At 41.0% G+C, this 27,719-nt stretch overlaps 1 protein-coding gene across 1 annotated transcript; it reads left to right on the plus strand.

Moving 5' to 3' along the window:
- The first annotated feature begins 1,766 nt into the window (after positions 1-1,766).
- On the plus strand, positions 1,767-25,932 carry LOC116407927 (deoxynucleoside triphosphate triphosphohydrolase SAMHD1-like). Its single transcript, XM_031894203.1, has 11 exons — positions 1,767-1,793; positions 2,206-2,337; positions 2,842-2,945; positions 3,426-3,534; positions 6,000-6,091; positions 7,517-7,632; positions 18,075-18,214; positions 19,468-19,557; positions 23,488-23,592; positions 24,763-24,903; positions 25,210-25,932. The coding sequence occupies exons 1-11, from the start codon at positions 1,767-1,769 to the stop codon at positions 25,252-25,254; spliced, it is 1,101 nt and encodes a 366-aa protein (XP_031750063.1). The 3' UTR covers positions 25,255-25,932.
- Positions 25,933-27,719: the final 1,787 nt, after the last annotated feature.

A 27,719-nucleotide genomic window follows, 5' to 3' on the forward strand; every position in this document is an offset into this window, starting at 1 on the left:
TTCCTCCATTTTCTATGGGGCATTTTTTTGCTAATTTTTAGTCATTCTGGCAGAATGAGACTCTTATAATATCTTACTGTCCACTTATTTTCCCTTTATGCTCTTCAGGTGTTCAATGACCCAATCCATGGCCACATCGAATTACACCCACTGCTAGTCCGTATCATTGACACCCCTGAGTTCCAGCGCCTGAGATACATCAAACAGCTCGGTGGGATCTATTACGTTTACCCTGGGGCTTCTCACAACAGATTTGAGCACTCCATTGGGTGAGGTCTTTTATTATTCACAGCTTTGTACCTTAAAGGGGACCTGAACCCTAAGAAATAATTCCAAAATTTTTCTATTGTGTTTGGCAAGCAAAATAACCGTCACTTACACTGTATAAATTGTTTTAATTTTGTTTCCTTCTGGAATTCACAATCACAGCAAGCAGACAGCTGCCATTTTGTGGCCACTGTTATTAAGGCAAGCTTTGTATCACCCCAAAATCTTGTTTATGTGCCAGAATGGGGGGGACCTGATGCCCATGCACTGGCTACACAATTAGTTGGTTAGGAGGGAGGGGGAATATGAGTAGTGCAGTGGCATCTAGGGAGTGCTGAATGGAAAGTAAAAGTAATAGTCTGCCACGCTTAAGGCATAGAGACAGGACAGGCAATATATGATTGACAGCTGGGATTTTTAAATGCCTTTATAATGGGTATGGATGTGTTAATAAAAAAAGGAATTTGGGTTTCATGTTTAACACTCTGACTAGTTAACCCATAATGGGTAAGGTGCTAGAAGCTACATAAAGGATTGGTGAGCCTTCCCAATTAACAAAGCAGAGAGTTGTATATGGGCATTATTCCATACGGTAACTGGATTACAGGAGAGGATTATTATTGTTATTTGGCTTCTGTTCCCAAGTGTCCCTGTTTCATGTTTTGGTGTTTGTTTGTACAGGGTGGGGCACTTGGCAGGATGTCTTGCCCGAGAGTTACGTGACCGGCAGCCCAAGCTTAATATTACTGACACGGATATATTGTGTGTACAGATAGCGGGACTTTGCCATGACTTGGGTAAGTATCAGTTCCTAGTATGGGTGTAGCTTGTACACTAAGGTAGTTTCGAGTAAAACAGGCCCAGTCTGGCAATCTGTGGGTTCAGGCAAATGCCAGAGGGGCTGCTGTAAGGTGCCATAGACAGTCACTATTTATTAGGCTGGGGGGGCTGTTTGGGCCTCTGGGTACTGGGAATGCCAGGACCCAGGCCCAGACTGGCAATCTGTGGGTTCAGGCAAATGCCAGAGGGGCTGCTGTAAGGTGCCATAGACAGTCACTATTTATTGGGCTGGGGGGGCTGTTTGGGCCTCTGGGTACTTGGAATGCCAGGACCCAGGCCCAGACTGGCAATCTGTGGGTTCAGGCAAATGCCAGAGGGGCTGCTGTAAGATGCCATAGTCACTCACTATTTATTGGGCTGGGGGGCTGTTTGGGCCTCTGGGTACTTGGAATGCCAGGACCCAGGCCCAGACTGGCAATCTGTGGGTTCAGGCAAATGCCAGAGGGGCTGCTGTAAGGTGCCATAGACACTCACTATTTATTGGGCTGGGGGGGCTGTTTGGGCCTCTGTGTATGTGAAATGCCAGGGCCTATTCTGAATCCCAGTGCTTTTTTTATCAGCCTTAACATCAGAGTATGTATTATCATATCATTTTTCTTTAACTTATAATTTTAATTGCAGGTCACGGGCCATTTTCACATTTGTTTGAAAGCAAATTCATGTCCTACATAAAGCCAGGATTTAAGGTAAGTTACAGAACAATTTTTAATGGTGTCAGAACTCAGAGAAAAACAGATTGTGTGATGGTTGCGGCCCAATGTTTTAATTATCTTTTAAATTAGCTGATTTGAGAAACTTTTTTTTCCATGTGTTTTAGGCTTTCCATAGTCAGCAGCCTCCTCCTCTAGTGACCCTCCTTCCCCAGTGCTGGTTATGGGCCCCGGGTTGCCCTGAGGCAGCCTTCTAAATGCCACCCCCCTCACCCCCCTACACTCATAAATTCATTGTCAGAGTGGGCCAAGGGGGGCTGCATCACTAGCACAGAGAGCGATTTACTGTTGGTTTGGGTGCCAGGGTCAGTGATCCCAGCCAGGACCTATTATGATCAGTAACTAATTTTTCAACAGTTTAATACTTGCTTTGTTCTATTTTTTTAAGCATGAAGATCTATCCGAAAAAATGTTTGATCATCTGATTGAATCCAACCATCTAAAAAAAGAATTCTCTGAGCCTGACCTTGCATTTATAAAAGAGCTTATAAAGGGTGTCTCATTGTCAGACGTGCAGGATGTAAGTATTATTGCCTAGGCACTTTATTATCAGAGATGGATTGAGACAAAATGGGGCCCTAGGTATGATGGTGATTTTTGGGGCCATGTTATTTTGTCATTGTATAATGCAGTGCCCCTCCTGGACACACATACAAAGCTGTCTTTAAGGGGTTCACAGACATTACCCTGGGTCCTGTGCATAGTTTTCCCACACAGGTGAGCATTTGTAGTCAGTTAGAACTGTGTAGGTATAGTGGGGCCACAATAATCATTCATGGCATAACTACAGAGGACAGGGGGCCCGGACCGCGGGGCCTGCTTCCTCTATAGCTTAAGCAATCCCCCTGCTCTCCTACCTGGGAGCTAGCGGGTAGTGGTGTTCCAAGTCCACACCGGGCACAAGCCTTTATCAAGGGGAAATTATTTAAATGCCAGAAAACAGTGGCCTGAAATTCCATATCATAACTTCCTAATCTATCATCTTTGTGAACTTTTTTTTTGCTCTATCCTTTTTATTTCCTAGCCATGGCCATATAAAGGAAGACCAGTAGAGAAAATGTTCCTTTATCAGATTGTGGCCAACAAAGAAAATGGCATTGATGTGGATAAATTTGACTACTTAGCCAGGTATCGTAATGCTGCTAATGAGAAACAATATTTCTAATTGAGAGAAAATCAAAGGAAACCCTACATGTCTAAAGCTCAAGTATCATCTGGTGCTAATACTCACTGGCACAGAGATCCCAATAGAACAGACGTTAAGTGGATTCTTATGCAGCCAACATGCCTATACAGGTTCCCCCCTACATGCCAGCCAATGTTACACCCTTAGATGCCAAGTGACCATATACATATACACATGATGTGGATGAGATAATGGGAATGCCTGTCCCTGACTTTCATCTGGACTTAAGCTTATGATGCCAATGTGGCTGCTTTATAACTATGCTGGCCTTAGGGGAGTTTATAGGTGTCACTGCAGAAAGTCCTGAGCCCCATTGGTTATATGGCAACTGCAAATGTCATACCTACATAACAACCAATAGGATGCAAGCAGTTTCCTTGTGTTTTCTTTTATATTCCATCCAATGCTTTTGCATTCAACAGGGACTGTTACCATCTGGGAATTCAGAATAGTTTTGACTACAAGCGATTTCTCAAATTTGCCCGCGTTTGTGATGTTGGTAACAAGAAACACATCTGTGTCCGAGACAAGGTACCGTATTTTTCGCCCTATAAGACGCTCCGGAATATAAGACGCAAATATAAGAGGAAAATCTAGAAAAAAAAAAGATTCTGAAGCAAATACTGTAGTAAAATATTTTATATCAACTGTATAAAGTTAATTGTCTCTGGGCTCGCACATAATGAGTCTTCCCCCAGGGCCCCCCCCAAGCATCCTTCAGCTTCCCCCAGGGCCCCCCCAAGTATCCTTCAGCTTCCCCCAGGCCCCCCCCAAGTATCCTTTAGCTTCCCCCAGGGCCCCCCCAAGTATCCTTCACCGTCCCCCAGGGCCCCCCAAGTATCCTTCACCGTCCCCCAGGGCCCCCCCAAGTATCCTTCAGCTTCCCCCAGGCCCCCCCCAAGTATCCTTTAGCTTCCCCCAGGGCCCCCCCAAGTATCCTTCAGCGTCCCCCAGGGCCCCCCCAAGTATCCTTCAGCTTCCCCCAGGCCCCCCCAAGTATCCTTCAGCTTCCCCCAGGCCCCCCCAAGTATCCTTCAGCGTCCCCCAGGGCCCCCCCAAGTATCCTTCAGCTCCCCCACGGCACCCACAGCATACTTCAGCTTCCCCCCCGGGCCCCCAAGCACCTTCCATTTCCCCCCAGTGGCCTCCGGCTCCTGTGATGTCTTCCTCTCTGTGCCGCGGCTCCCAGCGGCTTCTGTGCTTTTATAAGGTTGTGCCCTGTGCGTGTGACGTCAGTACGCACGGGCGCAACCTTAAAAAAGCGAGTATGCGGCAGAGAGCCGCGGCACATAGAGGAAGGAGCATTCGCCGTATAAGATGCACAAACTTTTCCCCCCAAGTTTTGGGGAAGAAAAAGTGCGTCTTATACGGCGAAAATTACGGTAAATCTTGCTGATTTTCACACCACATTAAATGATACTCCCTGTAACAATGATAAGATGTTCTCAGCCTGAAAACTATAGGCCTGTTAGTCTGACATCAGTGTTAGGAAAGCTTTTGGAAGGGGTAATAAGGGATAGGGTACTTGAATACATTGCAGTTCACAATACTATAAGTTTGTTCCACATGGTTTTATGCGTAACAGATCTTGCCAGACTAATTTAGTCGCCTTTTATGAGAAGGTGAGTAGGAACCTTGATGCTGGAATGGCAGTTGATGGGATCTACTTGGACTTTGCTAAAGCGTTTGATACAGTACCTCACAGAAGGTTAATGATCAAATTAAGGAATATTGGCCTAGAACATAATATTTGTAATTGGATAGAGAACTGGCTGAAGGATAGAGTACACAGAGTGGGGGTAAATGGAACATTTTCTAATTGGGCCAGTGTGGTTAGTGGGTACCACAGGGGTCAGTCCTTGGGCCTTTGCTTTTTTACTTGTTTATTAATGACCTGGAGGTGGGCATAGACAGTACTGTTTCTATTTTTGCTGATGACACTAAATTGTGCAAAACTATAAGTTCCATGCAGGATGTGCCGCTTTGCAGAGCGATTTGACAAAATTAGATAACTGGGCAGCAAACTGGGAAATGAGGTTCAATGTGGAGAAGTGCAAAGTTATGCATTTTGATAGAAATAATATAAACACGAGCTATCTACTGAATGGTAGTGTGTTGGGGGGATCCTTAATGGAGAAGGATCTAGGGGTTTTTGTAGATAACAAGTTGTCTAATTCCAGGCAGTGTCATTCTGTGGCTACTAAAGCAAATAAAGTGCTGTCTTGTATAAAAAGGGCATTGACTCAAGGGATGAGAACATAATTTTGCCCCTTTAAAGGTCCCTAGTAAGGCCTCACCGTGAGTATGGGGGGCAATTTTGGGCTCCAGTCCTTAAGAAGGATATTAATGAGCTGGAGAGAGTGCAGAGACTGCAACTAAACTGGTAAAGGGGATGGAAGGGTTAAACTATGAGGTTAGACTGTCGAGGTTGGGGTTGTTTTCTCTGGAAAAGAGGCGCTTGCGAGGGGACATGATTACTCTGTACAAGTACATTAGAGGGGATTATAGGCAGATAAGGGGGGGGGGGTTCTCATAAAAACAATCAACGCACCCGAGGCCCCCCCTTTTAGATTAGAGGAACGGAGCTTCCATTTGAAGCAGCGTCGGGGGTTCCTCACGGTGAGGGCAGTGAGGTTGGGGAATGCCCCCCCTAGTGATGGGGTAATGGCAGATTCTGTTAATGCCTATAAGAGGGGCCTGGGTGAGTTCTTGAACAAGCAGAATATCCAAGGCTATTGTGATACTAATATCTACAGTTAGTATTAATGTTTGTATATATAGTTTATGTATGTGAGTGTATAGATTGGTAGGTGTGGGTTGTGGGTGCTGGGTTTACTTGGATGGGTTGAACTTGATGGACTCTGGTCTTTTTTCAACCCTATGTAACTATGTTTCAGTACGCTGCATATAATTATGGCAGGTGAATTTACTGCTGTTGTGAGTATGGCGCTAACATTTCTCATCTGCCCAAAAAAAAAACGTGTCTCCCTTTGCAGGAAGTTTGGAATCTGTACAATATGTTCTACACGCGGTATGGCCTGTACCGGAGAACGTGCCACCACAGAGTTGTGAATGTCATTGAAATAATGTAAGAAAAGCAAGTTATAGAAATGTTATATAAAACCTTCTGCTGACATGGAAGACTTGTTTGCATGATGCCCAAGTATGATATATTATCATTATGTTTTTCATTCTTAGACTTTGTCTTCTGTCAAGCTCTCATTTTCATGGGACTGACATGTCTCTAGCTCCATGATCCAAGAATATTCTAATAGGTCTGTGCAGTTTTTGTTTGATAGTTTGGGTTCACACTGACACGACCGTACCTCAAAGTCTTCCAAGTATTTTGCATTTCACAAAGATATTTTTTTACTTTGCTGTATACAATGTTCCTGTTTTGTCTAGGTTTTTGTATTTAAATTCACACCTATACCATAAGTCTTTAGAGATGGCTATAAAACCAGTGGGTCTGGAAATGGCAAATAGCCATACACTGAAGGGTGGTTAGTCCAAACTGCATTCTGGCATAGAGATCTGGTTTCCCTGCTGCAAACAACCTACTTATATCGTTAGCTTGCAACCAGCTGATTAGGTGTGCTTGGGCTAGACCTTGGGCTTATTTAAATGCTCACAAGAAGATAACAATGGATTAAGTTTCAATTTATATGAAATAATGTATCCTTAATTGTAAATTATATGGATATTGGCAAAGACTATATAAAGGTTGAAGGCCAAGTGCTTTTATACAGGCCATGGAACAGGGAGGTTAAATAACTCTGACCATGTGTATTATGCAGAAGAGTAAAGAAGCCAATGGAGACAGGCCTTCCTGACCAATATCTGTCCAAAAATCTAGATCAGGCAGATGTAGATCGGACAGGTTTAAAAATCCTGCTGGCGAAAAGAGCCCCTTGATGCAGTTCTTGTCCCAAAGGCCTGTGTCCCGTCATATACAGGGGCGGATTTAACTTCTCGGCGCCCCGAGGCTGCCCCCACGAGTGCACATGCACAATCGCGCGGCGCCCTCTCCCCCCGAGTGCGCATGCTCAATCGCGCGGCGCCCTCTCCCCCCGAGTGCGCATGCTCAATCGCGCGGCGCCCTCTCCCCCCGAGTGCGCATGCGCAATCGCACATTTAAACTCCCATACGGAGCAGTGGGGAGAGGTCCCGACTGCTCCGTATGGGAGCCAAATTTAAAAACTCTGTTGCGGCGGGGCGGCATGCCGCCCCTAAACTTGTGCCGCCCTAGGCGTATTGGGGAAAGATCCGCTCATTTTTTGACCTCACCAAACATGCGGATATCTCAATGTATGGTCGTCGAACCTTCAAATTAACTTCTAGTATGTTATAGAATGACCAACTTTTTAATTGGTCTTCATTTTTTTTTTTTTTTTATAGTTCTTGAATTATTTGCTTTCCTCCTTTGACTCTGGCAGCCAAAAAACTATTCCTCTATGGGGGAATTCTCCTTTATGCCAAGCTCTCATGCTAACGTGTTTGTATTTACGTACAGGATTGGGGAAGCTTTTGGAGAAGCGGACGAATACATTGCAATGAAAGGTTCGGAGGTAGAGCCTTTCACCATCTCTGGTGCTGTGAATGATATGGTGGCTTATACTAAACTGACAGGTGAGTTTGTAAAACGTAACTTGTTGCCCTTTTTTTGTCCACCTGTCACTAATCCCATAAATCCCATACTTCCTGCTTATTGGGCTAATGTTACATTTGGGATTGTCTGTCACCTTTAATTACAGATATAAGTGTAGGGTGTGTAGAAGAGATGCACTTAAAGCCTCACTGTATAGAAATTTAGAGGCACATTTACTAACTTTAGTTTTTTTCTGGAATTGAGTGTCGTATAAACTCGACATGGTTATAAACTAGAATTAATCTCGATCATTGCTGTATTTATAAAATGTCACAATAATGCTTGAATTGTTTGTATGAAAATTTTCATTGGAAAATGCAGAATTTTTAGAGATGAAAGTATTGTGAAGACTCGAAGAAAGTGTAAATGGACGTTGGTTTCCGTGAATCCTCTTTATTTTTCCCAGGAATTGCCCCAGCAGCCATATTAGGAGCATTGGTGCTCATTCTTGGAAAACAATAAAGTGTTTAAGTTTTGAAATAGGGTGAAACAGAAAACAATGATGGAATTAGCTTCCCCCTTGAAAATTAATTGAAAACAATGAATGGATTAACTTCTTTGAAACCAAGTGAAATTGAAAGCAATGAGGGGATTAACTTCTCCTTGAAACCAAGTGAAACTGAAAGCAATGAGGGGATTAACTTCTCCTTGAAACCAAGTGAAACTGAAAGCAATGAAGGGATTAACTTCTCCTTGAAACCAAGTGAAACTGAAAGCAATGAAGGGATTAACTTCTCCTTGAAACCAAGTGAAACTAAAAGCAATGAAGAGACTAACATCTCCTTGAAACTAGGTGAAACTGAAAGCAATGAGGGGATTAACTTCTCCTTGAAACCAAGTGAAACTAAAAGCAATGAAGAGACTAACTTCTCCTTGAAACTAGGTGAAACTGAAAGCAATGAGGGGATTAACTTCTCCTTGAAACTAGGTGAAACTGAAAGCAATGAGGGGATTAACTTCTCCTTGAAACCAAGTGAAACTGAAAGCAATGAGGGGATTAACTTCTCCTTGAAACCAAGTGAAACTAAAAGCAATGAAGAGACTAACATCTCCTTGAAACTAGGTGAAACTGAAAGCAATGAGGGGATTAACTTCTCCTTGAAACTAGGTGAAACTAAAAGCAATGAGGGGATTAACTTCTCCTTGAAACTAGGTGAAACTGAAAGCAATGAAGGGATTAACTTCTCCTTGAAACCAAGTGAAACTAAAAGCAATGAAGAGACTAACTTCTCCTTGAAACTAGGTGAAACTGAAAGCAATGAGGGGATTAACTTCTCCTTGAAACCAAGTGAAACTGAAAGCAATGAGGGGATTAACTTCTCCTTGAAACCAAGTGAAACTGAAAGCAATGAGGGGATTAACTTCTCCTTGAAACCAAGTGAAACTGAAAGCAATGAGGGGATTAACTTCTCCTTGAAACCAAGTGAAACTGAAAGCAATGAGGGGATTAACTTCTCCTTGAAACTAGGTGAAACTGAAAGCAATGAAGGGATTAACTTCTCCTTGAAACCAAGTGAAACTAAAAGCAATGAAGGGATTAACTTCTCCTTGAAACCAAGTGAAACTAAAAGCAATGAAGGGATTAACTTCTCCTTGAAACTAAGTGAAACTGAAAGCAATGAGGGGATTAACTTCTCCTTGAAACCAAGTGAAACTGAAAGCAATGAAGGGATTAACTTCTCCTTGAAACCAAGTGAAACTAAAAGCAATGAAGAGACTAACATCTCCTTGAAACTAGGTGAAACTGAAAGCAATGAGGGGATTAACTTCTCCTTGAAACCAAGTGAAACTAAAAGCAATGAAGAGACTAACTTCTCCTTGAAACTAGGTGAAACTGAAAGCAATGAGGGGATTAACTTCTCCTTGAAACTAGGTGAAACTGAAAGCAATGAGGGGATTAACTTCTCCTTGAAACTAGGTGAAACTGAAAGCAATGAGGGGATTAACTTCTCCTTGAAACCAAGTGAAACTGAAAGCAATGAGGGGATTAACTTCTCCTTGAAACCAAGTGAAACTAAAAGCAATGAAGAGACTAACATCTCCTTGAAACTAGGTGAAACTAAAAGCAATGAGGGGATTAACTTCTCCTTAAAACTAGGTGAAACTGAAAGCAATGAAGGGATTAACTTCTCCTTGAAACCAAGTGAAACTAAAAGCAATGAAGGGATTAACTTCTCCTTGAAACTAAGTGAAACTGAAAGCAATGAGGGGATTAACTTCTCCTTGAAACCAAGTGAAACTAAAAGCAATGAGGGGATTAACTTCTCCTTGAAACCAAGTGAAACTGAAAGCAATGAAGAGACTAACTTCTCCTTGAAACTAGGTGAAACTGAAAGCAATGAGGGGATTAACTTCTCCTTGAAACCAAGTGAAACTGAAAGCAATGAGGGGATTAACTTCTCCTTGAAACCAAGTGAAACTGAAAGCAATGAAGGGATTAACTTCTCCTTGAAACTAGGTGAAACTGAAAGCAATGAGGGGATTAACTTCTCCTTGAAACCAAGTGAAACTAAAAGCAATGAAGAGACTAACTTCTCCTTGAAACTAGGTGAAACTGAAAGCAATGAGGGGATTAACTTCTCCTTGAAACCAAGTGAAACTGAAAGCAATGAGGGGATTAACTTCTCCTTGAAACCAAGTGAAACTGAAAGCAATGAGGGGATTAACTTCTCCTTGAAACCAAGTGAAACTGAAAGCAATGAGGGGATTAACTTCTCCTTGAAACTAGGTGAAACTGAAAGCAATGAAGGGATTAACTTCTCCTTGAAACCAAGTGAAACTAAAAGCAATGAAGGGATTAACTTCTCCTTGAAACCAAGTGAAACTAAAAGCAATGAAGGGATTAACTTCTCCTTGAAACTAAGTGAAACTGAAAGCAATGAGGGGATTAACTTCTCCTTGAAACCAAGTGAAACTGAAAGCAATGAGGGGATTAACTTCTCCTTGAAACCAAGTGAAACTGAAAGCAATGAGGGGATTAACTTCTCCTTGAAACCAAGTGAAACTGAAAGCAATGAGGGGATTAACTTCTCCTTGAAACCAAGTGAAACTGAAAGCAATGAGGGGATTAACTTCTCCTTGAAACCAAGTGAAACTGAAAGCAATGAGGGGATTAACTTCTCCTTGAAACCAAGTGAAACTAAAAGCAATGAAGAGACTAACATCTCCTTGAAACTAGGTGAAACTAAAAGCAATGAGGGGATTAACTTCTCCTTGAAACTAGGTGAAACTGAAAGCAATGAAGGGATTAACTTCTCCTTGAAACTAGGTGAAACTAAAAGCAATGAGGGGATTAACTTCTCCTTGAAACTAGGTGAAACTGAAAGCAATGAAGGGATTAACTTCTCCTTGAAACCAAGTGAAACTAAAAGCAATGAAGAGACTAACTTCTCCTTGAAACTAGGTGAAACTGAAAGCAATGAGGGGATTAACTTCTCCTTGAAACCAAGTGAAACTAAAAGCAATGAAGAGACTAACTTCTCCTTGAAACTAGGTGAAACTGAAAGCAATGAGGGGATTAACTTCTCCTTGAAACTAGGTGAAACTGAAAGCAATGAGGGGATTAACTTCTCCTTGAAACTAGGTGAAACTGAAAGCAATGAGGGGATTAACTTCTCCTTGAAACCAAGTGAAACTAAAAGCAATGAAGAGACTAACTTCTCCTTGAAACTAGGTGAAACTGAAAGCAATGAGGGGATTAACTTCTCCTTGAAACTAGGTGAAACTGAAAGCAATGAGGGGATTAACTTCTCCTTGAAACTAGGTGAAACTGAAAGCAATGAGGGGATTAACTTCTCCTTGAAACCAAGTGAAACTGAAAGCAATGAGGGGATTAACTTCTCCTTGAAACCAAGTGAAACTGAAAGCAATGAGGGGATTAATTTCTCCTTGAAACTAGGTGAAACTGAAAGCAATGAGGGGATTAACTTCTCCTTGAAACCAAGTGAAACTGAAAGCAATGAGGGGATTAACTTCTCCTTGAAACTAGGTGAAACTGAAAGCAATGAAGGGATTAACTTCTCCTTGAAACCAAGTGAAACTAAAAGCAATGAAGGGATTAACTTCTCCTTGAAACCAAGTGAAACTGAAAGCAATGAGGGGATTAACTTCTCCTTGAAACCAAGTGAAACTAAAAGCAATGAAGAGACTAACTTCTCCTTGAAACTAGGTGAAACTGAAAGCAATGAGGGGATTAACTTCTCCTTGAAACTAGGTGAAACTGAAAGCAATGAAGAGACTAACTTCTCCTTGAAACTAGGTGAAACTGAAAGCAATGAGGGGATTAACTTCTCCTTGAAACTAGGTGAAACTGAAAGCAATGAGGGGATTAACTTCTCCTTGAAACCAAGTGAAACTGAAAGCAATGAGGGGATTAACTTCTCCTTGAAACCAAGTGAAACTAAAAGCAATGAAGAGACTAACATCTCCTTGAAACTAGGTGAAACTGAAAGCAATGAGGGGATTAACTTCTCCTTGAAACTAGGTGAAACTAAAAGCAATTAGGGGATTAACTTCTCCTTGAAACTAGGTGAAACTGAAAGCAATGAAGGGATTAACTTCTCCTTGAAACCAAGTGAAACTAAAAGCAATGAAGAGACTAACTTCTCCTTGAAACTAGGTGAAACTGAAAGCAATGAGGGGATTAACTTCTCCTTGAAACCAAGTGAAACTGAAAGCAATGAGGGGATTAACTTCTCCTTGAAACCAAGTGAAACTGAAAGCAATGAGGGGATTAACTTCTCCTTGAAACCAAGTGAAACTGAAAGCAATGAGGGGATTAACTTCTCCTTGAAACCAAGTGAAACTAAAAGCAATGAAGAGACTAACTTCTCCTTGAAACTAGGTGAAACTGAAAGCAATGAGGGGATTAACTTCTCCTTGAAACTAGGTGAAACTGAAAGCAATGAGGGGATTAACTTCTCCTTGAAACTAGGTGAAACTGAAAGCAATGAGGGGATTAACTTCTCCTTGAAACCAAGTGAAACTAAAAGCAATGAAGAGACTAACTTCTCCTTGAAACTAGGTGAAACTGAAAGCAATGAGGGGATTAACTTCTCCTTGAAACTAGGTGAAACTGAAAGCAATGAGGGGATTAACTTCTCCTTGAAACTAGGTGAAACTGAAAGCAATGAGGGGATTAACTTCTCCTTGAAACCAAGTGAAACTGAAAGCAATGAGGGGATTAACTTCTCCTTGAAACCAAGTGAAACTGAAAGCAATGAGGGGATTAACTTCTCCTTGAAACCAAGTGAAACTGAAAGCAATGAGGGGATTAACTTCTCCTTGAAACTAGGTGAAACTGAAAGCAATGAAGGGATTAACTTCTCCTTGAAACCAAGTGAAACTAAAAGCAATGAAGGGATTAACTTCTCCTTGAAACCAAGTGAAACTGAAAGCAATGAGGGGATTAACTTCTCCTTGAAACCAAGTGAAACTAAAAGCAATGAAGAGACTAACATCTCCTTGAAACTAGGTGAAACTAAAAGCAATGAGGGGATTAACTTCTCCTTGAAACTAGGTGAAACTGAAAGCAATGAAGGGATTAACTTCTCCTTGAAACTAGGTGAAACTAAAAGCAATGAGGGGATTAACTTCTCCTTGAAACTAGGTGAAACTGAAAGCAATGAAGGGATTAACTTCTCCTTGAAACCAAGTGAAACTAAAAGCAATGAAGAGACTAACTTCTCCTTGAAACTAGGTGAAACTGAAAGCAATGAAGGGATTAACTTCTCCTTGAAACCAAGTGAAACTGAAAGCAATGAAGAGACTAACTTCTCCTTGAAACTAGGTGAAACTAAAAGCAATGAGGGGATTAACTTCTCCTTGAAACTAGGTGAAACTGAAAGCAATGAAGGGATTAACTTCTCCTTGAAACCAAGTGAAACTAAAAGCAATGAAGAGACTAACTTCTCCTTGAAACTAGGTGAAACTGAAAGCAATGAGGGGATTAACTTCTCCTTGAAACCAAGTGAAACTGAAAGCAATGAGGGGATTAACTTCTCCTTGAAACCAAGTGAAACTGAAAGCAATGAGGGGATTAACTTCTCCTTGAAACCAAGTGAAACTGAAAGCAATGAGGGGATTAATTTCTCCTTGAAACTAGGTGAAACTGAAAGCAATGAGGGGATTAACTTCTCCTTGAAACCAAGTGAAACTGAAAGCAATGAGGGGATTAATTTCTCCTTGAAACTAGGTGAAACTGAAAGCAATGAGGGGATTAACTTCTCCTTGAAACCAAGTGAAACTGAAAGCAATGAAGGGATTAACTTCTCCTTGAAACCAAGTGAAACTGAAAGCAATGAAGGGATTAACTTCTCCTTGAAACCAAGTGAAACTAAAAGCAATGAAGGGATTAACTTCTCCTTGAAACTAAGTGAAACTGAAAGCAATGAGGGGATTAACTTCTCCTTGAAACCAAGTGAAACTGAAAGCAATGAGGGGATTAACTTCTCCTTGAAACCAAGTGAAACTGAAAGCAATGAGGGGATTAACTTCTCCTTGAAACCAAGTGAAACTAAAAGCAATGAGGGGATTAACTTCTCCTTGAAACCAAGTGAAACTGAAAGCAATGAGGGGATTAACTTCTCCTTGAAACCAAGTGAAACTGAAAGCAATGAGGGGATTAACTTCTCCTTGAAACTAGGTGAAACTGAAAGCAATGAGGGGATTAACTTCTCCTTGAAACTAAGTGAAACTGAAAGCAATGAGGGGATTAACTTCTCCTTGAAACCAAGTGAAACTAAAAGCAATGATGGGATTAACTTCTCCTTGAAACCAAGTGAAACTAAAAGCAATGAGGGGATTAACTTCTCCTTGAAACCAAGTGAAACTGAAAGCAATGAGGGGATTAACTTCTCCTTGAAACCAAGTGAAACTGAAAGCAATGAGGGGATTAACTTCTCCTTGAAACCAAGTGAAACTAAAAGCAATGAGGGGATTAACTTCTCCTTGAAACCAAGTGAAACTGAAAGCAATGAGGGGATTAACTTCTCCTTGAAACCAAGTGAAACTGAAAGCAATGAGGGGATTAACTTCTCCTTGAAACCAAGTGAAACTGAAAGCAATGAGGGGATTAACTTCTCCTTGAAACTAGGTGAAACTGAAAGCAATGAGGGGATTAACTTCTCCTTGAAACTAAGTGAAACTGAAAGCAATGAGGGGATTAACTTCTCCTTGAAACCAAGTGAAACTAAAAGCAATGAGGGGATTAACTTCTCCTTGAAACCAAGTGAAACTAAAAGCAATGAGGGGATTAACTTCTCCTTGAAACCAAGTGAAACTGAAAGCAATGAGGGGATTAATTTCTCCTTGAAACCAAGTGAAACTGAAAGCAATGAGGGGATTAACTTCTCCTTGAAACTAAGTGAAACTGAAAGCAATGAGGGGATTAACTTCTCCTTGAAACTAAGTGAAACTAAAAGCAATGAAGGGATTAACTTCTCCTTGAAACTAAGTGAAACTGAAAGCAATGAAGGGATTAACTTCTCCTTGAAACCAAGTGAAACTGAAAGCAATGAGGGGATTAACTTCTCCTTGAAACTAAGTGAAACTGAAAGCAATGAGGGGATTAACTTCTCCTTGAAACTAAGTGAAACTGAAAGCAATGAGGGGATTAACTTCTTCTTGAAACCAAGTGAAACTGAAAGCAATGAAGGGATTAACTTCTCCTTGAAACCAAGTGAAACTGAAAGCAATGAGGGGATTAACTTCTTCTTGAAACCAAGTGAAACTGAAAGCAATGAGGGGATTAACTTCTCCTTGAAACCAAGTGAAACTGAAAGCAATGAGGGGATTAACTTCTCCTTGAAACCAAGTGAAACTGAAAGCAATGAGGGGATTAACTTCTCCTTGAAACCAAGTGAAACTGAAAGCAATGAGGGGATTAACTTCTTCTTGAAACCAAGTGAAACTGAAAGCAATGAGGGGATTAACTTCTCCTTGAAACCAAGTGAAACTGAAAGCAATGAGGGGATTAACTTCTCCTTGAAACCAAGTGAAACTGAAAGCAATGAAGAGACTAACTTCTCCTTGAAACTAGGTGAAACTGAAAGCAATGAGGGGATTAACTTCTCCTTGAAACCAAGTGAAACTGAAAGCAATGAGGGGATTAACTTCTCCTTGAAACCAAGTGAAACTGAAAGCAATGAAGGGATTAACTTCTCCTTGAAACTAGGTGAAACTGAAAGCAATGAGGGGATTAACTTCTCCTTGAAACCAAGTGAAACTAAAAGCAATGAAGAGACTAACTTCTCCTTGAAACTAGGTGAAACTGAAAGCAATGAGGGGATTAACTTCTCCTTGAAACCAAGTGAAACTGAAAGCAATGAGGGGATTAACTTCTCCTTGAAACCAAGTGAAACTGAAAGCAATGAGGGGATTAACTTCTCCTTGAAACCAAGTGAAACTGAAAGCAATGAGGGGATTAACTTCTCCTTGAAACTAGGTGAAACTGAAAGCAATGAAGGGATTAACTTCTCCTTGAAACCAAGTGAAACTAAAAGCAATGAAGGGATTAACTTCTCCTTGAAACCAAGTGAAACTAAAAGCAATGAGGGGATTAACTTCTCCTTGAAACCAAGTGAAACTGAAAGCAATGAGGGGATTAACTTCTCCTTGAAACCAAGTGAAACTGAAAGCAATGAGGGGATTAACTTCTCCTTGAAACCAAGTGAAACTGAAAGCAATGAGGGGATTAACTTCTCCTTGAAACCAAGTGAAACTGAAAGCAATGAGGGGATTAACTTCTCCTTGAAACTAAGTGAAACTAAAAGCAATGAGGGGATTAACTTCTCCTTGAAACCAAGTGAAACTGAAAGCAATGAGGGGATTAACTTCTCCTTGAAACCAAGTGAAACTGAAAGCAATGAGGGGATTAACTTCTCCTTGAAACCAAGTGAAACTGAAAGCAATGAGGGGATTAACTTCTCCTTGAAACCAAGTGAAACTGAAAGCAATGAGGGGATTAACTTCTCCTTGAAACCAAGTGAAACTGAAAGCAATGAGGGGATTAACTTCTCCTTGAAACCAAGTGAAACTGAAAGCAATGAGGGGATTAACTTCTCCTTGAAACCAAGTGAAACTAAAAGCAATGAAGAGACTAACTTCTCCTTGAAACCAAGTGAAACTGAAAGCAATGAGGGGATTAACTTCTCCTTGAAACCAAGTGAAACTGAAAGCAATGAGGGGATTAACTTCTCCTTGAAACCAAGTGAAACTGAAAGCAATGAGGGGATTAACTTCTCCTTGAAACCAAGTGAAACTAAAAGCAATGAAGAGACTAACTTCTCCTTGAAACCAAGTGAAACTGAAAGCAATGAGGGGATTAACTTCTCCTTGAAACCAAGTGAAACTGAAAGCAATGAGGGGATTAACGTCTCCTTGAAACCAAGTGAAACTGAAAGCAATGAGGGGATTAACTTCTCCTTGAAACCAAGTGAAACTGAAAGCAATGAGGGGATTAACTTCTCCTTGAAACCAAGTGAAACTGAAAGCAATGAGGGGATTAACTTCTCCTTGAAACTAAGTGAAACTGAAAGCAATGAGGGGATTAACTTCTCCTTGAAACCAAGTGAAACTAAAAGCAATGAGGGGATTAACTTCTCCTTGAAACCAAGTGAAACTAAAAGCAATGATGGGATTAACTTCTCCTTGAAACCAAGTGAAACTAAAAGCAATGAGGGGATTAACTTCTCCTTGAAACCAAGTGAAACTGAAAGCAATGAGGGGATTAACTTCTCCTTGAAACCAAGTGAAACTGAAAGCAATGAGGGGATTAACTTCTCCTTGAAACTAAGTGAAACTGAAAGCAATGAGGGGATTAACTTCTCCTTGAAACCAAGTGAAACTGAAAGCAATGAGGGGATTAACTTCTCCTTGAAACCAAGTGAAACTGAAAGCAATGAGGGGATTAACTTCTCCTTGAAACCAAGTGAAACTGAAAGCAATGAGGGGATTAACTTCTCCTTGAAACCAAGTGAAACTGAAAGCAATGAGGGGATTAACTTCTCCTTGAAACTAAGTGAAACTGAAAGCAATGAGGGGATTAACTTCTCCTTGAAACCAAGTGAAACTAAAAGCAATGAGGGGATTAACTTCTCCTTGAAACCAAGTGAAACTAAAAGCAATGAGGGGATTAACTTCTCCTTGAAAATGTGGCTGTCACTGCCTCCATAATACATTTTTACCAAAAAAAAAGTTAACTAAACATTAATAAAACAGGAATTATGGGAGGTATTTTTTAAAAACTCGATTTTTTTTTGCGGGGTAAATTTTTCAAAAAACCAACTTTTTCGAGAAACAATATCAGAAAAATCAAGTACTGGCCAAAAAATATTTGTAAATATCTAAAATATCTATAAGTAAGAAAAAGTCCGACTTTATCTCAAAATTGCTTAGTTAATGTGCCCCTTTATTTCTCTTTCAGATGCAATCTTCCTGCAGATTCTGTATTCAAGTGATCCCAACCTGTCTGCTGCCAAGGAAATCTTAGAGAAGATAGTACACCGCAAGTTTTACAGCTACTTGGGAGAGGCAACTCCCGATCCAACCGGCACAGAAACCCTGGTATATTGCTTAAATGTTTAAATGATTCCCTTTTCTCTATAATAATAGAACAGTACCTGTACTTGATCCCAACTAAGATATAATTACCCCTTATTGGGGGCAGAACAGCCCTATTGGGTTTATTTAATGGTTAAATGATTCCCTTTTCTCTGTAATAATAAAACAGTACCTGTACTTGATCCCAACTAAGATATAATTACCCCTTTTGGGGCAGAACAGCCCTATTTATTTAATGGTTAAATGATTCCCTTTTCTCTGTAATAATAAAACAGTACCTGTACTTGATCCCAACTAAGATATAATTACCCCTTATTGGGGCAGAACAGCCCTATTGGGTTTATTTCATGGTTAAATAATTCCCTTTTCTCTGTAATAATAAAACAGTACCTGTACTTGATCCCAACTAAGATATAATTACCCCTTATTGGGGGCAGAACAGTCCTATTGGGTTTATTTAATGGTTAAATGATTCCCTTTTCTCTGTAATAATAAAACAGTACCTGTACTTGATCCCAACTAAGATATAATTACCCCTTATTGGGGGCAGAACAGCCCTATTGGGTTTATTTAATGGTTAAATGATTCCCTTTTCTCTGTAATAATAAAACAGTACCTGTACTTGATCCCAACTAAGATATAATTACCCCTTATTGGGGGCAGAACAGCCCTATTGGGTTTATTTAATGGTTAAATGATTCCCTTTTCTCTGTAATAATAAAACAGTACCTGTACTTGATCCCAACTAAGATATAATTACCCCTTATTGGGGGCAGAACACTCCTGTTGGGTTTATTTCATGTTTAAATGATTTTTTAGTAGACTTAAGGAATGGAGATCCAAATTACAGATAGATCCCTTATGTGGAAAACCCCAGGTCCCGAGCATTCTGGATAACAGGTCCCATACCTGTACTCATTATCTTTTGTGATTTTCAACTATAATAATACAAACTATAATAATAACTGAGTAAAAGGTACAATATGGCAAGCCTAATTTGAATGTTAAACCTTGGACCTTGGTGGAAAATGCTGCCAATCACAGACCAGATAGCCTGGATTGATGTGGCCCTCGCTTGGTGGGATTTCCCACCTAGTACGATCTATATCTGCATGATCCCTTATAAGATACTGATGTGGTTGTTTTGGTCCATATTGGTGACTGTTTTTGGCCCATATGTTTTACATGTATATATTTTTAATCTGATTCCATAAAAAGCCCTAAGGGCCCAATTATTTACAGTATTTCTTTTACAGGATAAAAGTCAGTTATCGGAAGAACTGGCTAAAGCCGTTACTTCAGGAGATCCCGATATGAGATGTACCAGGGAGGATTTTGTGGTAGATGTAAGTTACACATTCGTTATCAATGATGCTGAAACACCGCTTGTGCAGCCATGCAGTAGGAGGGTTCAGACCCTTATTTATGTACCTTTAGTTCTTATTAGACTGTTATTATGTTGTCACAAAAAAAAAGGCAAACTTGAATACAGATTTTGCTGTTTATATTTAATATGTTATTTCCATCCCATCTGACCTAGTAATTGACCCCTAAGGCATTTTAGTATAAAAAAACATAGACATTTTAGGTCATTGCTGGCCAACTGCCGGCCCGCGGGCCGCACCTTCTGTGTGGCCCCCCACCTGTCTGGCTGCTTTGATGGCTTACCTTTGTGTAAACTTTAAATGGTATCCGTAATGAGATTAACTGGCCCCCTGCATGGTTCTCACCTCAGATTCAGGCTGTAATCCCCCTGTATTGTTTAAACATGTAATCCCCTGTGTTGTTCACACCTTTTAGTTTCTGCATTGTTCACCCCCTGCAGTGTTCACACCTCAGGCTCAGACTGTAATCACCCACATTGTTCACACCTCAGATATTGTATGTAGATTCCCTTTTCTCTGTAATAAGAAAAAGTAGAAGTGTTAAGAATCACCCTATGTGGCTTGACTCTGAGGTAAAGAAGTTAATAGGGAAAAAAAGGAAAGCTTTTAAGAAATATAAGTCAGAGGGGACAGTAGCTGCGTTTAATGAATATAAACACTATAACAAGTGTTGTAAAACAGCAATCCGGAAGGCAAAGATAGAAAATGAGGAGCGCATCGCGGCCGAGGCCAAGACTAACCCCAAAAAGTTTTTTAAGTATATTAATAGTAAAAAGATGCAGGTTGAGGGTGTGGCCCCATTGAGTTATAATAACAATATGGTTACAGCGGATACAGAAAAGGCAGATGTGCTTAACCAGTTCTTTTCTTCTGTGTATACAGTAGAGGAGCCAGTGGGCCAAGTCCCACCCTATAGCTTCACTGTTGCCTCAGCTCCAACTATACAGTGGTTGGCACAGGATATGGTGCTTAAAGGGTTACACACGATAAATGTAAACAAGGCACCGGGGCCAGATGGAATACACCCTCGGGTACTGAGAGAGCTAGGGGCAGAATTGCAGTGGCCCTTGTTTCTGATATTCTCAGACTCGCTCTCATCAGGTATGGTACCTAGGGATTGGAAGAAGGCGAATGTCACTCCCATATTTAAAAAGGGAGTAAGATCTCAGCCTGGCAATTATAGGCCTGTAAGTTTGACATCCGTGGTGGGCAAGTTATTTGAAGGCTTGTTAAGGGATCACATACAAAATTATGTAGTGGAGAATGGCATAATGAGCAGTAATCAGCATGGCTTTATGAAGGACAGGTCATGTCAGACCAATTTAATTGCTTTTTATGATGAGGTAAGTAAGAAGCTGGACAGTGGGGATGCAGTAGATATCATCTATTTGGATTTTGCCAAAGCATTTGATACCGTTCCCCACAAACGACTGCTTTCTAAGCTAAGGTCTATTGGTCTTAGTGAAGTCGTTTGCACATGGATAGAAAACTGGCTACAGGATCGGGTACAGAGGGTGGTTGTTAATGGTACATTCTCTACTTGGAGTAAGGTTCTCAGTGGGGTCCCTCAGGGTTCTGTACTGGGTCCACTTTTGTTTAATTTGTTCATAAATGACTTAGGGGAGGGTATTATGAGTAATGTATCAGTGTTTGCAGATGACACAAAACTCTGCAGACCAGTCAATTCTATCCAGGATGTGACATCCCTGCAGCAGGATCTTGACCAACTGGCAATCTGGGCAGCTAAGTGGCAGATGAGATTTAATGTGGATAAATGTAAGGTCATGCACCTGGGATGTAAAAACATGCAAGCCCCGTATACCCTTAATGGGACTGCACTAGGCAAATCCATAATGGAGAAGGACCTTGGAGTCCTTGTAGATAATAAACTTGGCTGTAGCAAGCAATGCCAGGCAGCAGCTGCAAGGGCAAACAAGGTTTTGAGCTGTATTAAAAGGGGTATAGATTCACGGGAGGAGGGGGTTATTCTTCCCCTTTACAGAGCGCTGGTAAGGCCCCATCTAGAATATGCTGTTCAGTTTTGGTCTCCAGTGCTCAAGCGGGACATTATTGAGTTAGAGAGGGTCCAGAGAAGGGCAACTAAGCTGGTATAGGGTATGGAAAGTCTCAGTTATGAAGAAAGACTGGCCAAGTTGGGTCTGTTTACACTGGAGAAGAGGCGCTTAAGAGGTGACATGATAACTATGTATAAATATATAAGGGGATCATATAATAACCTTTCTAATGTTTTATTTACCAGTAGGTCCTTCCAACGGACACGAGGGCACCCACTCCGTTTAGAAGAAGGGAGGTTCCATTTAAATATTCGGAAAGGATTTTTTACAGTGAGAGCTGTGAAGTTGTGGAATTCCCTCCCCGAATCAGTCGTACTGGCTGATACATTATATAGCTTTAAGAAGGGGCTGGATGGATTCTTAGCAAGTGAGGGAATACACGGTTATGGGTGATAGCTCTCAGTACAAGTGAGGGAATACAGGGTTATGGGGGATAGCTCTTAGTACAAGTTGATCCAGGGACTGGTCCGATTGCCATCTTGGAGTCAGGAAGGAATTTTTTCCCCTCTGAGGCAAATTAGAGAGGCTTCAGATGGGGTTTTTTGCCTTCCTCTGGATCAACTTGTAGTTAGGCAGGTTAGGTATAGGCATTATGGTTGAACTTGATGGACGTATGTCTTTTTTCAACCCAACTTACTATGTTACTATGTAAAACAGTACCTGTACTTGATCCCAGCTAAGATATAATTACCCCTTATTGGGGGCAGGACAGCCCTATTGGGTTTATTTAATGGTTAAATGATTCCCTTTTCTCTGTAATAATAAAACAGTACCTGTACTTGATCCCAACTAAGATATAATTACCCCTTATTGGGGCAGAACAGCCCTATTGGGTTTATTTCATGGTTAAATGATTCCCTTTTCTCTGTAATAATAAACCATTACCTGTACTTGATCCCAACTAAGATAAAATTACCCCTTATTGGGGCAGAACAGCCCTATTGGGTTTATTTAATGGTTAAATGATTCCCTTTTTCTCTGTAATAATAAAACAGTACCTGTACTTGATCCCAACTAAGATATAATTACCCCTTATTGGGGGCAGAACAGCCCTATTGGGTTTATTTAATGGTTAAATGATTCCCTTTTTCTCTGTAATAATAAAACAGTACCTGTACTTGATCCCAACTAAGATATAATTACCCCTTATTGGGGGCAGAACAGCCCTATTGGGTTTATTTAATGGTTAAATGATTCCCTTTTCTCTGTAATAATAAAACAGTACCTGTACTTGATCCCAACTAAGATATAATTACCCCTTATTGGGTGCAGAACAGCCCTATTGGGTTTATTTAATGGTTAAATGATTCCCTTTTCTCTGTAATAATAAAACAGTACCTGTACTTGATCCCAACTAAGATATAATTACCCCTTATTGGGGGCAGAACAGCCCTATTGGGTTTATTTAATGGTTAAATGATTCCCTTTTCTCTGTAATAATAAAACAGTACCTGTACTTGATCCCAACTAAGATATAATTACCCCTTATTGGGGCAGAACAGCCCTATTGGGTTTATTTAATGGTTAAATAATTTCTCAGTAGACTTAAGGTGTGGCTGTTGAAGTCACAGAAAGACCCCTTATCTGGAAAACCCCAGGTCTTGAGCATTCTGGATAACTGAACCCATACCTGTACTTTATAAACCAAACTGGCATAACCATATCCTTAATGAATGCTTTTTTTATTTTATACCTTGAGCATTTTACATATGAGCTGTTTAATGGGATATCTTCTTTTATAGACATCTGCAGTGTAGATGGGATTTAGTTTCTTTAACAGATTTCTTTTTTTCCTGTTGACCTCTGGTTAATGTAGGTGTTTGTTATGGATTATGGAATGAAGGAAAAAAATCCCATAGACAAAGTTTACTTCTATAGCAAGAACAACCCAAAGGAAGCATTTAACATCCGCAGAGAAGAGGTAAGGCACAAGAGTACTGATTCCCTTCCCAGGCCTCACACAGTATAAATGCAGTCAGTGGGCAATCAGTGCATCTCCCCTATGTGCAGTTTTATATGTCCTCAGTTTGATCAGGGAAAGTCTGTGTATTCCAAGGGTCATTTCTCTTGGCCTGTTGTTCTTGTCTCTCAGTAGGAAATCTGGGCAACAAGCCCTTTTTTGGTTCATTTTTCCGTTTCCTTGGAATACTCTCACTAAGCTGATACTCACCCAGTGGGTTTTAAAGTACAAGGAGAAGGTTAATTTGTTAAGCACCCCAGTAGTATTATAATTGCTTCCCCCAGACCCAGGGCAGCACCCCTCTTTGCTCCAAAATGCACTGGCCTTGAGTATAGGGTTGCCAATTTTTGCGGTGGCTAACTCCAGGCAGGGGGTGGGCGGGACGTGATGTCATGTGGGACCATGACATTCACAGGGGTGGGGCTATGGCAAGGCGATCGGCCAATCACCATGTCAGTATAAAAGAATCCTGCTCAGCTTTCCAAATTGGGGAAACCGGGCAGTTGGTTTTGATTCCGACAGCTCTTCTAAAAACCAGGCTGTCCGGGTCAAACATGGGTGGAAAACCTACTGGGGTATTATTGGAGGTTCTGTGGTGGGCTCCAGGTAATCCAGTCCGACACTGTTTACATTATATAGCAAGAATTTTTTTTAAAATATCATTGCATGGATTGTAAGCACAGAGCTGCTATCATAAAAACAAAATAGTTACACAGTTACATAGGGTTGCAAAAAGACCAGAGTCCATCAAGTTCAACCCTTCCAAGTAAACCCACACCCTATACTTACCAATCTATACACTCACATACATAAACTATAAATACAACCACTAATACTAACTGTAGATATTAGTATCACAATAGCCTTGGATACTATGCATGTTCAAGAACTCACCCAGGCCCCTCTTATAGGCACTAACAGAATCTGCCATTACCCCATCACTAGGAAGGGCATTCCCCAACCTCACTGCCCTCCCCGTAAGGAACCCCCTACGCTGCTTCAAATGGAAGCTCCGTTCCTCTAATCTAAAGGGGGGGCCTCTGGTGCGCTGAACCCCCCCCCATCTGCCTATAATCCCCTCTAATAAAGATCTTGTTTAACCAGATACACGCCTATTTGCTTCTTTCTCAGGTCTCCTATCTGCTTCTAGAGAATTTCTCAGAACGGATTATCCGTGCCTACTGCAAAAAAACTGATGATGAGAATTTACTGAAAGCTGCAAAGAATGGCTTCATGCAGTTGTGCCAGGACAAAGGCTTCTCAGTTCGCCAGGTTTGTGTTCCCAGTGTGACTGAGACTAGTGATGTGCATGCTGGGAATTATGTGCCCAAGCTGGCCTGACTTTTCCTTTACATACCTACACCCAACCTGTGATATTAGGGATAGGCATAGATGGCACAGAGGGGTGCAGGATATGCCTTGGGAAGTCACCAAAGGGGGTTGGAATATGTTTGGGGATGTGTGTGCTGAATGTTCTTCAGTTAGTTGGTAAGCCATAGAGTTAGTCACTAAGCACCTTTCAAATATTTGGCTTCAGGTAAAGAAACATTTAATTGACTCCAACTTTTTTTCTTTTAGGGTGGTGAAGCTGGGGCTGGAGAAACTGGGGATGGAGATGGTTAAATTGAGGTTCAGCTGTCTCAGCAGTCTTGTCTTACAAATATTCTACACACATGTTGGCGCTTTATAAATACATGTTAACAATAATAATAATGTCCCCCCTATCTATTAACGTGACTACACATTCGTACCGGTGCACTATCCCATAACAACCAACCTAAAAGTAAGCTTTGACATAACACTCTTCCATGTCTGAACCAGAATCACCAACACTTGAACAACTTGTCTGGGAATCTTTGTAGCTGTTCCTTCATACCATAAGAGAATGAAGCGATTACAGGACACTCAACCTGGGTCAATGGGGCCTTCACTCCCTCAAACAGGCCATTCATATTTTTTTCGTTTAAAAAATACTGTTCTCTACAATCTCGTTGCAGCCTCCTGACATAGATATAGACCAATTAAACTCTCACAACGCAGTGGAAACAAACCAGTATGTTCCAGCATCTGATGAGAAAACATTGCCAGAAGAGAAGGGATGACCAATTTTTTTATATTAATGCCCTTTGTTTCATGATATAAGACAAGGCAGCTTATCTGATATAGTATAATGTAATACACAGATTTTCTGATAAGTTTATATATTCTGTTTATCACTGCAATAGGAAATCTTCTGGTGGTTTCTGGGTAGTGCATGTAAATATCAAATAATAAAAGCTCAGTGTGCTTGCACAAACTGTTGACATATGTATTGTGCAACCAATTTCTTTGTTTTATGAACCACGTTTTGTTTGCCTTTAGTTTAAGCAGCACAAAAATTAATTTGCGCATCACTGATTCTTAAAAGGCCTATTATACCTTTATTATCAATTTTCCCTAAGGCCCCGGTCACACAGAGCATTTCCTCCGCTTCTCTCCACCAGCGGCTTTCGGTCGGCGAGCTTGCAGCTACATGGAGCAGAGCGGAAGCGGAGATCGGCCTGAAAATGTCTGCTTTTGCGGTTTGGGCTGATCTCCACTTCTACTCTGTTCTGTGCAGCTGCAAGAACGGCAAAGCTGTGACTGTCAATGCAGCTAGAGGGCCACACGTGTTGGGGCTGATCCGCTTTTCTCCATGTGACTGAAAACTGAAGGCGGAGAGAAGCGGAGGAAATGCTCCATGTGACCGGGGCCTAAAGGTGGGCATACTCGCACCAATATTATCATATCAAATGAACTGTATGGTGGGAGACAAGGCAACCTATATAGGCAAAAGCCTTGGATATCAGTCATCTTGACGATTGGGCAAACGGTATGTGCTAAATTGACAGATAGGGGTAGAATTCTTTTGTTTCTACCTGACTATTCAGCTCTTAACGTTAGTGGAGCGGATGAATGATCTTTCCTGCGACCGAAAGATCGTAATTGTATCGTGTAATTGTACTGCTATGTCACATAGGCGGATAAAACACAGATACCGCCTGCTACTGCCCCATGTAGGCTGTTACTGACATGCACGCTTGAGATGTACTTTTAGCACAGTTGTTTTGAGTTTTCCATGCCATGTATGCAAACCATTGCACAGACTAGCAAATAAATCAGATAATTATTGGCTTTACTGATGAATGCATGGATACACAAACCGCAGAGGACCCCTGGGAGCTTCACTGGGAAAATGGGCCCAACATGCTCATAATCTGAGTGGACATTCCAGCAATAGCCCAGCTATGGTCTTGTAAGCTCCAGTACTATTATACTAAATGAAAGACATCTGTATTATGAGGCAGGATGAACATACTTTTGCTGGGATTTTAATGGCAATTACAGGAAATGAGATTATATCTTAGCCAAGATATATGATGGTGATTGTGGGAACTGAAATTGTGGGTCACAAGCCCAACTAACCTTTTTTACATCAGGGATATAGCGCAGAAGGGACATGCATAGGTGTCCTGCAGAAGCAAGTCTTTCATGGATATTTCAGGCTCTCCAATCTACACATGTAGCGCCGCAACCCTAGTATATAATGACCCCCCGTGATGTCCCTCCATGGGATTGTTTCCTAAACTTCCATAAGAAAACATTTACATTTGTTCCATCAACTGTTTCTCTGTTTTTGCCTCTGCAAAAATAAGGCAACACAGTGTCATCTTGGTAACCAATTACTGTTCCTCTGAGCAAATAAAATACTTGTAAATTGCCGTCCAGGTGGCAACCCTGTTATAAAGTTTTAATATCAACATTTGGTGTATGTTTTTGGTGAATTTTGTGAAGAGCTGGCATCTCACCCTGTGTTTTTAGGCCCTAAATAAGTCTGGTAGTTGTAACCAATTCAATACAAGGTCATTTTTGGAGTCTCTGTTGGGAATGCTCCCATGCTCTAATTGCCAGCATTTGTTTGTTACTCTGGTTACTAAGCTCAGAAGCAGCATTATAATATCGACTTACTCCCTTTTGATTAGATGTAGTTGAACCTCAATGTTAATTATATAGCAACAAGCCAAAGAAAAGCACAGCGATTCAAGCTTGCCTTTGTATGTGTGTGTTTA

This window comes from Xenopus tropicalis, chromosome 10, assembly GCF_000004195.4.
Source record: "Xenopus tropicalis strain Nigerian chromosome 10, UCB_Xtro_10.0, whole genome shotgun sequence".
NCBI lineage: Eukaryota > Metazoa > Chordata > Amphibia > Anura > Pipidae > Xenopus > Xenopus tropicalis.